At 54.5% G+C, this 14,880-nt stretch overlaps 1 protein-coding gene across 1 annotated transcript in view; it reads right to left on the minus strand.

The window, feature by feature from the left end:
* SMAD3 (SMAD family member 3) overlaps nucleotides 1-14,880 on the minus strand; it is a gene marked incomplete at its 5' end in the record, with an annotated part of 114,668 nt that overhangs the window by 7,561 nt on the left and 92,227 nt on the right. The window contains 3 exons of the mRNA XM_081113433.1: nucleotides 2,088-2,225; nucleotides 5,237-5,449; nucleotides 14,145-14,195. Of these exons, the coding sequence (XP_080969559.1) occupies nucleotides 2,088-2,225; nucleotides 5,237-5,449; nucleotides 14,145-14,195 (402 nt within the window). The remainder of the gene's footprint in view (nucleotides 1-2,087; nucleotides 2,226-5,236; nucleotides 5,450-14,144; nucleotides 14,196-14,880) is intronic.

Consider the following 14,880-nt stretch of genomic DNA (forward strand, 5'->3'; position numbering starts at 1 on the left):
TAACTCTCCAGGCAGTAAAACTAGAGACAGGCACAAATAAAGTTTATAACAAATCTCTTGTTTGAAGTCCTGCCGCCCGAGTGCCAGGAATGTGTTCCCCAGAAAAAATAAAGACAAAAGCACATGCTGGAGATGCCCGAGAGGTGAGCTGAGGTGACACTGACCAATGGGCCAACAGGAGGCTCCGAATCTCGCTGTGTGACTCTGGGCTGGTCACTTTCTCTTTGTAAGTGGGTGTCTCCTTTATAAAATGAGGGGCTGGCCTCAGAGGACCCTGGGCGAGCGCTGACACTCTATGAGCGAACAGACACCACCACAGCCAACTCAGCCCTCACCAAACAGAAGGGGGGAGGGCTGGGGAAGGGAGCGGGCAGAATGCCAAGAATGCAACCCGGCTTCCTCTTCTAGTTTTCTCCAGGGGGAGCGCAGGGAGGTAGGGCCAAAGTTGGCTCCAGACGAGCTGAGCCAAACAGAGGGGCATGAGGAGGCTCGGGAGTCACACAGTCAGTCCTGGGTTCACCTGGCTCAGCCACTTACTAGCTGTGCACTTTGGGCAGGTGGCTTAACCTCTCTGAACTGGTCTCCTCAATATGCCTCCTCACCTGAAGAGCCAGAATACCTGGGGAAGACTAACAGCAGAGATATAAATGGACTCTGTGGGCACAACCACACAACGTTCTGGGAACACAGAGCACTTATCATTTCGGGGTATCTGGGTTCTGACGTTGGCCTTGCCCAGGACCCAGGGTTCCACTCTCATCCGCTCCTCAGTGGGAAGGAAAAGACAGGCCACACCTGCCTGACGGTCTTCGGCCTGACCGGGGCCACACCTGCCTGACGGTCCTCGGCCTGACCGGGGCCACACCTGCCTGACGGTCCTCAGCCTGACCGGGGCCACACCAGCTGGTCACAGGGCCACACCAGCTGGTCACAGGGCCACACCAGCTGTGTGCGCCGTGGCTATACTGGACGCCCCGTGAAAAGTGGGCTTTGGCTGGGCCATCTGCCTCTGTGTTTGTTCTAAGTCGGGAACTTAGCTGGAATCGGCCTCCTGCCTGGTCTTGCTTCCCAGGCCTGGCCCTGTCCAAGCCACCCTTTCCTGGAGTACAGGTGGGGTTCATCAGCCCTGCGCAGAAAACCCTCAACACGCCCTAGCTGGCTTGGCTCAATGGATAGAGCGTCAGCCTGTGGACTGAAGGGTCTCGGGTTTGATTCCGGTCAAGGGCACATGCCCGTGGGTCACACCAGACCAGGTTGCAGGCTCCATCCCCAGTAGGGGGCGTGCAGGAGGCAGCCAATCAGTGATTCTCTCTCATCATTGATGTTTCTATTTCTCTCCCCTCTCCCTTCCTCTCTGAAACCAATAAAAACATATTTTTTTTTAAAAAAAAAAAAAAGAAAGAAAACCCTCAGCAGTTCCCCAGAATAAAAGCAAAACTCTTATGTCCTTCCATGGCTGGGTCCCCTCATGCTTTCTAAACATTTCCCCTGTCTTCTACATGGCCTCGCCTCCAGCCAGAGTGCTGCCCCTGCGTGCCTGCCCTCCACCCCCTCAGGCCCTCGCCGTATCGTCCCCTCAGCCTGGAACCCCTCCCCGTCCTCACCCCTCGTCGCCCTGTGCCTATGCTTCTCCTACACGAGGGGGTCCCTGGTCCACCCCACAGTCAAATGCTTGTCCTTCCGAATCCAAGAGCACCTTCTCCGTGCTGCTCTGCACGCTCTGCTGGTGTGTAAGGCCTGCGGAGGCGGCAGCAGGGCCCTGCACCCTCTGTCCCCTGTAGCACCACCTTTTGTGGAAGGAAGGGAGGAAGGAAGGAGACTGCCTGAGCGTCCACACACACGGGGCACTGAGCAGGTGCCCACGGGCCAAAGGCAGTCCGTCCGACGCTGTGTCTGCTCCCTAGAGGGCCAGGGAGGGCGCTGTGAGAAGGTACGGCTCAGAGAAAACCCAGATGGAGCACCTGCGGGTTGGCCATGCCAACCACGAGGAGGAGCAAACACCAGGAAAACAGCAACCTCCCCAGCGACCCAGGCACGCGCCATGGGGGAGAGGAGCTCCGAAGAAGGGCGTGTGGAGGTGTGATTACCTGGTGGGATCTTGCAGACGGTGGCGGGGTGCCAGCCATAGCGCTGGTTACAGTTGGGGGACTGCACGAAGATGGCGCTGTCGCTGAGGCACTCTGCGAAGACCTCCCCTCCGATGTAGTAGAGCCGCACGCCTCGCCCTAGGGAGACTCGGGTCAGACCAGACCAGGGCGCCTGGCCTCACACGATGGCCCAGGGCCGGCTGGGCTCTCACAGGGGCAGAGCCAGCTAGGCCTGTGGTGGCGAAGCTATGACACGCGTGTCAGAGGTGACACGCGAACTCATTTTTTTGGGTTGATTTTTCTTTGTTAAATGGCATTTAAATATATAAAATAAATATCAAAAATATACATCTTTGTTTTACTATGGTTGCAAATATTAAAAAATGTCTCTATGTGACACGGCACCAGAGTTAAGTTCGGGTTTTTCAAAATGCTGACATGCCGAGCTCAGAAGGTTCGCCATCACTGAGCTAGGCTCCAAGTGACTGGTTCTTTCCAGCTTCACCAGGCACATGGGACCCAGAGCTCAAACCTAACCCGCATGAGGGGGCATGATGGGTGAGGCTGTGTTCCTAAAGCCAGAGGAGACAGATGACGAGAGAGGGGCCTGGGGGAAGCCTCAATTCAGCTTCTACCACTGACCAGCCACACCTCAGAGACTTACTCCAACCTCTGAGCTAAGGTGGGGACAGTCATGACACCCACCTCACAGGGGTGCTGTGAGCCACACAGTGAGTGCCTGCAACGCGTCATCTGATTTCTGCTACTAGTCCCCTCCGCTCCAAGATTCAGAAATCTGTTCAGTAAACCTACAGAGCTCCCTCGCCGAGGCAGCCGACGCCAGGAGCCCTTCACAGCAGGGGTGACTTACTGCCACACTACCTTTCTCCCCTCAATGCAGTTTTCAAGAACATTCCGTAGGTTTATATCATTACCTCTCCTTCATCTCTTAAATCCACTCCAGATGGACAGAAATTATTTTTAAATGGGCTCTGCAATTCAAGCAGTTATGTAAACACTCTGACAATGAGTTCCCCATGCAGCCGGGAGGGAGGGGGGGCTCCCCTCTCCTGCAAGGAAGGGCTCCATTCAGCTCCTAGGGAGGAGGCCCCGAAGGCTGGGAAACGGAGCCAGACTACAGGCACAACGTCGAGTGGGATGGAAACCAGACGATGAACTGACAGGCCATTGGAGGTCCTCCTGTCTCCTCACCCCATTACTGTCCCACCCCACCACTCCCCATTCCTTCCTGGTTCAGTGTTATAGGACAGACTTGGGGTTCTCAAGGAAGAACCTCTGTGCATGTCCATCAAGAGTGGGAGGCAGTCCTGGTCGGGTAGCTATCTCGGACACAAAATGTTGTCGGTTCAATCCCTGGTTGGGACACATACAGGAAGCAACTGATCAATGCTTCTCTCTCACATCGATGTTTCTCTCTCTCTCTCTCTCTTTCTCTCTCTCTCTCTCTCTCTCTCAAAAATCAATAAAAATATATCCTTGGGCCCGGCCAGTATGCTCAGTGGTTGAGCGTTGACCTACGAACCAGAAGATCATGGCTCGATTCCCCGTCAGGACACATGCCTGGGTTGCAGGCTCAATCCCCATTGGGGGGCATACAGGAGACAGCTGATCAGTGATTCTCTCTCATCATTCATGTCTCTATCTCTCTCTCTCCCTCTCCTTTCCTCTCTGAAAGGATACATACATATATCCTTGTGTGAGGATTAAAAAATAAGGTGGGAGGCAGACGTGGAGGTGGGGAGCCCCAGACCAAGAGAACAAAAATATTTTGTTATGGTAATTTTTAAAAAATTTAAAATATAGAAAAGTATAAAGAGAAATCAGCAACTCCCAAGATCAGTGTCTTCTTTAAAGTAAAGTAACGGGAGTCTGTCTGGGAAGGACGCAGGCTCAGAGCAGGGGCTGTTTGTCATGGACTGTGTCACACTTGCTGTCTGGCCCCTGCAGGGCTCTGCCCCTTCCTCGCAGATGATTCTTGAAAACGAGCACACGGTCTACCCTTGGCTCCAAACTTTTCTTCTCTCGACTTCAAAAGCCTCTCTTCACCTGTTAACGCCCAAGATCTCACACACACACGAGCAGCGGTGCTCTGGTCCACGTGGGCCTGACCCCGCTGCCCTGCCCAGTTTCCGGCTTTGCCCTGGAGCCCCTTGACCAGCCCTGGGGGCTACGGATGCTGCCAGAGAATCCCCTCCTGCACCCACTACAGTGCCAAACACGTCAAACTCGCGGCCAGCGGGCTGCATGCCTCCATTTCCACGGCCTTTCTACGTGACTCTGGGTCACAGAATTATGAATATCCTTAGTGTGATCATTTTATGAGCAAACCAAGTGATAAATATCGAGGCTTCATTGTGCCTAACCTAGGTAATCTTGTCCTGTGTTTTGGGTGTTGGAAGGCAGAACACCAGCAGCAGTGGTGTCCCAGCAGTGGGCAGTTCATACTATAAGTTTCTAAAATAATCATCATCATGTACGAAATTAACAAACAAAAGATCACACCTCCAAGACGGACTACCCACCTATCCACCCAGCAGTCGTTTAAGTGCATAGTTATTAAGAGAACCACATATGTGTCCTAACCGGTTTGGCTCAGTGGATAGAGCGTCAGCCTGTGGACTCAAGGGTCCCAGGTTCGATTCCGGTCAAGGGCATGTACCTTGGTTGCGGGCACATCCCCAGTAGGGAGTGTGCAGGAGGCAGCTGATGGATGTTTCTCTCTCATCAACGTTTCTAACTATCCCTCTCCCTTTCTCTCAGTGAAAAATCAATAAAATATATTTAAAAAAATAAAAATAAAAATCATCATTCTCCCCTTTTTTAAAAAAAGAGAGAACCTCATACGTTGCCTTTCGTACAGATTCCCCTTTCTTGTCCCCTTAAGTGAGGTGTTTTCCTCTGTGGCTTTCAAATGTTCAGAAACGATCCGTCTGTGTCCGTGAGTGAGAATGACCAAGCAACCTGAACTCTACCTTTCTGGTCCCTAAACGAGACAATACAAAATGGGAGGGTGGGGATGGGGCAGAGTCCTCTCCCCAGTCCCTAGCAGGAGGAGGCCCAGCACGGAGGCTGCACTGGGGCCAGGGGTGGGAGAGGGGGGAACTGGCAGCCCCTTCCCTTGCTCTTACCAATGTGCCTCCGCGTGAGCTCCACGGCGGCGTTCCTGTTGACGTTGGAGAGCAGCCCGAGGCAGAAGCGCTCCGAGTTGGAGGGGTCGGTGAAGCCATCCACTGTCATGGAGGGCTGCGAGGCGTGGAATGTCTCCCCGACACGCTGGTTCAGCTCGTAGTAGGAGATGGAGCACCAGAAGGCTGGCTCGCAGTAGGTGACGGGCTGCAGGTCTGGGAGACAGTCCAGGCTGCGGGTCAGTGGGGTCCCCCGGATGCTCCAGAAGACCGTTTCTCTACCTCTCAGAGGGCATTACCATCCCGCCCTCATGCCTTTTATTGTCTAAAACTTGCAGGATCCCATGGCCTCAATACTCAGGTGTTAGGAGAAGTTCCCACCAGCCCCTTTAGTTTTAGTTCTCAGGGCCTGTCCTGCCTGGCCTGGCCTTGGGGTGAAGCAGTCTTCAAGGAGGGGCTGGGCCAGGCCCCGTGCGCTCACTGCGCCGACATGGCCGCTTCCCAGCCTTTCTTCCAAGTCCCTTACGTAACCCATGCTGACCTCTGCCCCCCAAAGGGCTTTCTGCCTTTGGCTCTGCCTGTGCTCAGGAAAGCGCCGAGCCTGTCAAGCAGCAGCGTCCCAGCCTTGAAGCAACGCAGCCCAGGGGGCCCTGCGCTGTGCACAGGGTCGGCGACCACAGGGCACCTGGCGCTGCCTGCAGAGCGGGCCGGCCCACGGCTCTCATTCCGGAAACTACCTCTGGATGCCTCCAGATGCCACCTCCTGGAGTGGCTCAGGCACAAACGCGCCTGAGAGAAGTTCTGAGTTTGTCCTAGTTATCAGTCTCTAGTCCCAATTCAGGGCTCCTCAGAGCAAAACGGCCGTCTTGTGAGGTGTTGGTTCTCTTTCTCAGAAGAGTCCAGAACCCCTGAAATAGCAGTTTCCCCTCATGTGATTCCACATGACCCCTAGCCTTCCTGTCACCTCCAGCCATTCTGGGCTCCCCAGCCGCCCCTGTCCTCCTCCTGCCCGCCCGGCATCACCTCTCACCTCTCTGCACTGGCCGGCACTCGTCACTTCTCACTCACATCATGTCTCCAGTCCCACCCCTTCCAGCTGCCTCTCTGCACTGCTTGCTCCACTGGCCGGGAGGCCGAGCTCCCCACATCCTGCTCTCTGCCTGCGTGGCTGGAGGATCAGGGAGCCCCTGCTCATTCTCCCCGGCCCCCATCTCAGACCCCCAGCCTGATCACTCACTCTGGCTCTGACATATATTTGGAGCGTGGCGACCTGGGTGTGTCCCATGGGAGCTGGTGAGTGGGCCAGGCCAAGTCTCAGCACAGGCCTGAGACCTCTGCTCACCATCTGCCAGGTAACTTCCTGGGGCTAGTACCCGCAGGACCCTCTGCTCACCAGACCTCTGAAAGCGTGTAAAGCCCAAGAGAGAGAAACCAGAAGCTGTTCTGAGAGGGGCCTGGGTGCCCCCTGCAGGGCCAAGTGGCCCTCATCTCCTGGGGTCTGTGCCCACGTTCCCTTCTAAGGGCAGAGGCTGTGTCCACGCGTGGGAGGTACGGATCGATAATGGACATCCGTGCCTGCACTCAACACACACCCAGAGCGTGTCAGCCAGAGAGTTAGGACGCCCAGATCAGTTACTCAGCCGCGGCACTGTTGACAGGTTGGAGCAGATACTTCTTTGTTTAGGGGAGAGGGAGACTCTGGGCATTACAGGATGGTTAGCAGCACCCCTGGTCTCTATCCACGAGACGTCAGTAGCGCCCATCCATCTCACCCTCCCAAGCTGTGGCAACAAGAAATGCCCCCAGACATTGCAAGCTGTCTTCTAGGGGACAAAAAGCCACTGGTTAAAAATGATTGTCCTAGCTGTCAACCAGGTCATGGAGCGCCAGCTTTAAACCCAGGTGGACCCGAGTTCTCTCTCTGCTCTGGCACGGACTAGCCGTGTGGCTGAGCAAACCATTCCCACTCCGAGTTCCAGCTTCCAGATCCCCCGCCCCAGCCACCTGAGCGGAGAATCTTTTCCACCACCAAGCCCTGTTTATGGAGGGGCGGAGACAACTCCTAAGAAGTGCGGACCTCGCATCAAACACTCGAGAAATGGTGTGTACAATTACAACTTTGATTATTTGAACTTGAGTACATCCTGTTCCTGTTCTGACCTCCATCACAAGAGGACGCTTTGCCCCTTTCCTCTCTTCCCAGGGGGCAGGGAGGGAAGGGAAGGAAGGCAGGGGATCTAAGCTCCTCAGTGGGCGGGGCGTGATGAGGCGGGAGTGACCGTGGCCTGTGGTTTGTGCGCCCCAAGTGGAGCTGAGCCACTTCCGGCTCAGGCTTTGCGGGATGCTTCCACATTCCAGTGAGATAAGCTATATTCTAAACAATGTGGTCACTAAATGTGAGCCGTGTTGCTTTGGAAACCTTAAAAAATAAATAAACCCAAGTGCAATTCAAGCCTTCCAAGTGGTCGGGCAACATGTCAGGGCCAGAGGTATTGGGGAAGGGCCGCCGGCCACCACGGCCAGCAGGCAGGCTCTGCTGATCTTGCTGTGTGCCCTTGCGGATGGGGGACGTGACTTCCCTCTCTGGCCTCAGTTTCCCAGTCTAAGAGTATCTGCAGTGCGCTAGAGGACAGCTAAAGCAGACCAGCTAGGTCACTGTGCTTCTGGCATGCGTTGGCCTGAAGGTGCAGCTGTGGCTGATCTGGGCTGGCCCTGGTTGCCCAGCAAAGTGCAGAACAGAAAGAGTCCTCTCCCCAAGTTATAAATCCCTATCCAGCACTCCAGGGCTTAGTCCAAGCGGAAGACAGACAGCGAGGTACCCAGGGACACTGACATAGCCCACCTACCAAAAGCCGCCAGGCCAACCGTCCGGTGACATGGAGCTGGAACCTCACTCTGGGGAAGTATGGATTCAAGATGTCTCAACCAGAGAGGGGCTTAGGGACCTGGCCCAAGAGGTCCTCCCAAGCAGATCGGAGTCCTTATCCAAACGTCCCTGCAACTTGCAGACACACACTGGACAGTGTTGTGGAAAACGCTGGACGCAGGAGCCTGACACGTAATTAAGGAGATGCTAGTTTGAAGGCGCAGTGCATTCAGGCCGAGACGGTCTGGAAGCAGCCATTTCAGAGAGGGCTGTGTAGACGCGTTGACCTGCATTCCGAACCACACAGCACCCCCAGCCACACATTTATTACTCTCTGCAAATAATTCAAAGCCCGCCATGCCTTCCACCTCTCTCCTTCCCCCAACACCCCTCAGCTGCTCCTCAAGGCACTTCTGCAAGAGGAGCAGCAGACCCAAAGTAAGAACACCACCGCCGAGCTCTGCCTTGAATGGCACTTCATTTTTAAACCTCGCATACGCCCTCATTTCTTTCCCACCTAAAGACGTATCCACATCATGGTTAAGTACAAGAGAAACAAAGAGTCAGGACCCTAGAAAAGAGAAGGCTACACATGGCATAACCATAGAACGATAGCTACTGAAAGAACCCTCACCTGGGCTCTGAGCTTCCTAGCAGACAAGGCAAAAAGGGAGAATATGCTACAATTCTCTGGTTGGTGGACAGAATTCTTACTAGTTCTGCAGGGGGAAACAACGCTTGTCTTAGCACAAAACCTTAAAAGAAGTCCATCAAGGGGGTAACCCCTCCCCCACTTCAATCAAGCCAGCCAGGCCTGGTTTTCGAGTTTCCCAACAAATGCAGAAAGGATTTTACATAAGGTTGCTTCTTCAAAGGAACCTGAAGACACCCCATCCAAAGGCTACTCTGGGAGGATGACCCTGTAGTCTGGTGAGATGCCTCGCCCCAGTGGAGCATGGCTCTGCATCTCTAGGCCAAGGGCTTGGCACACCTGGAATGGGAGGTGACGGAGTGTGCCCAGGGCCTTCCCTGCTTGCGGCCAAACTGCTGAGTCGGTGCTAATCTCTGTTCCTGGAGCAGAGGCGTCAGAGACGCAGGAACCTCCAGCTCTAGCCGTGCTCGGCCCCCTGCCCCTACCGGTGTGATGTCGGCCAGACTTCTCGAGTGGCATGGGGCACTTAATTCATGACTGGCCCCCTGCCAGTCTTACACATGGGCTGGCTTCAGTTTTGAGCCCTATTCCAAACTGGCATAGACTTTCTGTTTTGTTTAAGGAAAAGAAAACAGAATAAAACCCAGAAGGCAACACTTGGATTAAGGGATCCCTATTAAAAACATGTGCAAGAAATCCAAATCCGGTAAAGGAAGGGGGAGGCCAGAGGGGAAATTAACTTTCTACTATAAATCGAAAGCAGGGAGCCGGCAAGGCCAGGAGCACGACACTGCAAGGCCAAAGGGCGAACCTGAATGGCTGGCTTCCTCTGGGCGCTCGCTCCTCAGGGTGAAGCAGCTCCACCTCAGGCTGGGAGGCTCCCCACGGCCATCCCCACCTGCCTTCAGGCTGCCCTCTCTCCTGCTGTTCCCTCTACCTAGGCGCCCAGCCCCGACTGTCAGAGCCAAGCTCCCGAAGCTGTGGAGCATTGCCTGACCACTCCCTGCAGGATGGGCCCCTTGTGTCTGAGCCACCTGCGCACCTCAGCGTTATTCCTGCAGACCCGGGCCATCTGGGTCCCCGCCTCTGGGGCACCCATTCCAGCCCATCTCACTGAAGATGAGGGCCACACACCAGAGTGTACACAGAAGGAACCCCGCGCAGTCAGCCTAGCGCCAGCTCGCCCAGACCAGAAACCATGGCAAAGTCTCAGAGCGGGACCCTCGGAAGTGTGAGGGCAGGGCGGGCAGCTGACTTCCTGCCATTGAGCTCCTCTGACTCCCCTGAGGGAAAGGCCATGTGCAGCAGCAGGAAGGGCTGTAACCGGACCCAAATCCTCTGTCAGGGCCCCGGGGGTCCTGCTGCCCTCCCCCAGCCCTTCTCCTGGCAGGAGAGGAAGGGGCCTCTGCCCCAGGCGCTCTGAGGAACTTTTACCTCCTTAAACTCACTCAGCTGCTGCCCTGGGCACTCCCTGGTACCCTGCTTCCCTAGGTCAAGGCCCATCCCCAATGTCTCACTTAGAAGCAGAAAACAACTTACTCACCAGCAGGATCCAGATCGTTATCATTTCCTTTCTCCCCACCTCCCTCCTCCTTCCTCCTTCCTCTCCAACTGCCCCAATCCTTCTGCCTTAGGTGCTTAGGAAATTCCAGGTGACTCAGGCAGCACAGTGCGAAATAACAGGAACATCACCTGCTCACACCCCGAAAACACAGAAAACACAGCCCTGGGGTCTCCGCAGCCTCTGGCGGGAGGCTGAGCTGGCTCTCAGTCACACACTGGAGCTCCCGTGAGTCACCTGGTGGCGGGAGGCCCAACCGTTCGCCTGGAGTGGGGAGGAAATGAAGGAGCCAGATAGCCTATGTCTTATTTCTTTTTGTGTAATAATTTATTCACAAGAAATAACGAGATGTCCTGAGATGTCCCCATCTTTCTCTAGGAAGCACTTGCTGTGTGCCTGCCATCTCCCTACCGTTTGGGACTTACCGTCTGGTATAGGGGCCGGAAGAAGGAACCCAGAGGCTGCCGCTGTGGGCTCCCTCCCCGCCCTCACCCTTTATTTGCCCTTCAGCCCATTTCCGACCAACTTCCGCCACCACCCCTCCCCACACCTGCTCTCCAAAGGATGCCCTTGAACTCCTGATGTCAAACTCTGGGTCTCTTCTTAATTTCATTTTGCATCTCTGTGGGACCTCCCTGGCATCTCCCATCCCTCTGGCTGCTGTGGCCCATCCTGCACCTGACCCTCAGCCTCTTCCTCAACCCCGTCCCTCCCACAAGGGGCCCCCCTCTCTCTCTCCTTCTTGAGCTGGGTCTCCCACTCCACTGAATTCAACCACTCCTACGACTTCAGCCGAACCTTCGTCAGTGTTTCCAAAGTGCCGTCTCTGGGCGGGAAATGGGATTATAAGACAAAAGTGATGGAATAGCGGTCAGGTCCGAGGGAGCGATGCTGATCAAACAGGCCTCCTTCCTGCAGGACTTCTCGGAGGCTTTACTATGCCAGTGCCTTGGGGCCCCATGAGAGGGGAGTGCAGGCTTTCCAAACTTGATGACAAAATCCTGTCTCCTGACCCCACTTTGGAAAAGGCTGTCCACCAGCTTGTCCTTGGAGCTCAACCGGCCCTTTCATGCCATTCCGTCCACCTGCAATGTCCTTCCCTCCTTCCTTCCTCATGGCATCCTACTTGTGTGTCCTTCAGGGTCCAGCTCACATATGTCGCCACAGCTCTGAGGTCTTCCCATCTCATCCGGCACCTTCTTCCTTGGCATATATCGTTCCTCCCTCCTCTGTGCTTGCTCCCTTGGCATCTGGCACAATGCCTCCCAGGTGGGCACGGACACCTCCAGCCACTCTGCCAGACTTTGATTCCTAAGTGTCATCCCCAGCTCTGGACCACCAGTGTCAGTGCATCCTGGGAACTCAGCCAGTGCTGACGAAATGAGTTCATACATAGCAGACACTGGCAAGCCTGTACCCACTGGAATACCACCGCTACCTCCTGTGACCTCTCAGGGTACTTCATCTGCACCTACTTCTTGTTTTATACTTATGCACAGTCCTGCCTTATTTATCCCAGCAAGGCCGTAAGCTCATGGAGGACAGGGTCTGTGAGTCCTCTTCAAATCCCCCCAACCTGGATGGGCACACAGCCACTGGGCAAGAAGTGCCTGGGGAATGAGTAAGGAAGAGACAGGTGCAAGTGGGCAGGTTCCCACCCAGGGACCAGATGAGACACTGTCTTCAACCGGACATTTGTCCCTGACTGTAAATTAATAAATGCCCTTCTTGAGCCTGGGTCTTCTGAGTAAGGTGGTGGGACGAGGGAAACTGGTCTAAATGCCCCAGCAAGGCAGTGCCCTGCTGCAGACAGGAGCACGTGCTCTGGGTCCCGAGGCCTGAGTTCAAAGCCAGCTTCCTCACTTACTAGCTGTGTGACCTGGGACAAGTTAGCCAAGCAGCCTGCCCCTTGCTTTCCTAACCTGTGAAATGAAAAACTACCAAATCACTACCTTAGACAGTTGTTATGAAGACTGGCCTGGAACAATGAGCGACACAGGAAATAGTAAGTTCTCAAGAAATGTTTGCCATTGTCATCACCGTCATTTCCTCCCTTCCAGCTCTGAGGCCAGGAATCCACGAGATTTTACGGGTGGAATGAAGCCGATAGTTTTAAATGGATGAAGGTGGGGGTGTGAGGGCTTGAGAGAAAGCCAAGCCTATCAGCATTGTGTCTCACCATGAGTCCTAACCCTGACTCGTCAACTGACTCGTCCCCCAATTCAGACCTTCCCAGCAGAGTGGCACCCACTCTTTGCTTTCCCAGCTCGAGACCTGTTCCTACCTCTAAGAATCCTCAACCCTCAGAAAAGGGCCTGAGGAATGGGGAGGAAGGGATGCGTCAATAGGACACTCTGCCTTGGGTCCACGTTCGAGAACCATCCTGTCATCCTAGTCCACACAAGGCAGATAGGAGTTCACAGCAAGTGACAACTGCCCATCTGCATCTTGAGTCAGGCAGTGAGGTCTCCCAGGTGAGCCTGCTCCAGAGTCTAGGAGGGGAAGTGCTGCCGGGGTCACGGGGTGGGGTAACCTCAAAGGCCAAAGCCCAGAGTCCAATTCACAATCATGACCTTTCATTTCTCGAGTGTGAGTGTGGCTTCTAGCCCACAGAGTCTGTTTTTTAAATAATTCAATCAGTCCTCTCCCATCGAATGTGACCTTCCCTCTCCAAAGCCCAACACTCACAGTGATATTATTTTACCAAGATGTTAAGACAGATCTCAAAGTCCCATCTCACACTGCCCCCGAGTCAGCCCACATTACAGGGCTTTCAAGCCTCTCTCACTGTTCCAGGGGATGGCTTTCTTCACCTGATGCTATCAGTCAAGGCCTGGAAACAGAAGACAGGCCAATCCCCTCCGATTCACCAAGCTTGGGTATTACCTATTTCTTTTCCTGAGCCACACATTAAGCCCCAGCAATGAAGGCCAAAACAAAATCAAACTCACATTTTTCTAAAGCTGCCAGGCCAGCACATAAAGGATTCCCTTCAATAAAAGTGGAATGGATGTTTCCTTTGCTTTGAGCCCTTCAGCAGGCCCCACACTAGAGCTGAGGTCTTCCCTGGGGTAGAAAAGCAAATCTCAGAAAAATGGACCCAGAAGTCCACGGGCTGAGGGAAAGTGTGAAAATCATGGTCCAGCTGCTCCAAACATCAGGAGCTGATGCAAAATGATCAACGAGGCACCGACATATGGAAATGTGTTTACCAAAAGCACAAAGAGGAGAGAAAAAGTAAAAAATGGATATGCACTATGATCACGGTGGCAAGGCACAAATATCTATGCTCGGTCCACAAACATCAGAAGGACTGTGATAGAGCAAAACCAGTGGTTTGGGGTGGAGAGACTGTGGGCAATTTTGCTTTTTTTCTCAGGCTCCTTATATGTGTCCGTTTTAAATACTAATGACATCACTGTAAGATGAAATGCTCAGGCAGACTCCAAAGAAGTGCACCGGAAACCTCTATGAAAGCTGGGGGCTGGAGTCGGCCGCCCATGGCTTTCCATCCAACCACGCACGCACGCTTGGCTGACCACAGACCCTCGGCTCCTGGGCACGAGGTTTGGGGAATTTTCACTCACTCACGTCTCAGCATCACGGGGGAAACACAACCCGGCACAGAGTGGCCTTTCCTGACACCGCTGTTCTCAGGTTTCCCGTTCTGTGGGTGACCCCAGAATCCCTGTAACCGGAAACCCAACGGGCTGAGCTGGCCCATGTGGGGGGTTGGGGTGGAGCCTCACCTTCAGGACCCCCTCCTCACACTGGCCACCTGCCAGGACTGCAGCTAGAGGGGAGACAGTCACACAGACGAGCAGACACTTACCCAAGTTACTGTGTGCTGGGGACATCGGGTTCGGGGATAGATTTGGAGAACCTGCAAAGTGAGACACAGGCGTGAGATTTCATAAAAGACTTTTGGCTGGAGAACCCAATTCCTGACATCAAGGTGGGCAGCTGGGTGGCCAGCAGAAAGAAACCCCGGGCTGACCCTCCAAGGCCCAGGAGAAGGCCTATCGCCACATCCTGGCCCGTCCTTGCCCTCCACGGGCCCAGGGGACATCATCTGTGGAACATGGATAAGTGGATGACCTGGGGGTCTCAGCCACGACTGACAGGGTGCTGCTCTTCCCCAGGACCCACAGCTCAGGGGTGCCGAGTTCCCAACTAGGGAACAGACCCTACACCACACCCTCCTGCCCTGTAAACTGTGCCCCCAAGAAAGTAAGAGAGGGCAGCGAAGGCCCCCTCCCCAGCTCCTCAAAGCCCCAAGCAGTGAAGGCCAGCTGTGCCGCACAGGTGGGGCCTGTGGCCACCCAGACATCACCTCTCACTGCTCTCAGTGGCTCAGGCACCTGGAAATACCATTCCAACCATTTCCCCAGGTTTCAGAAAACTCACCAAGCTGCCTCAGAAATCCCACAGCTCAGCGACCAGACTGACATTTTATATAAGACACAATGCTGTACGTGGCAAAAGTCCAAACCTACACAATTCTTCCTACTTTCTGACCCTCTCTCCATCCCTCAGCCCCAGGAAGAAAAACAACCATATGGCATCGA

Source organism: Myotis nattereri, assembly GCF_964212035.1.
Source record: "Myotis nattereri genome assembly, chromosome: 1".
Lineage (NCBI taxonomy): Eukaryota > Metazoa > Chordata > Mammalia > Chiroptera > Vespertilionidae > Myotis > Myotis nattereri.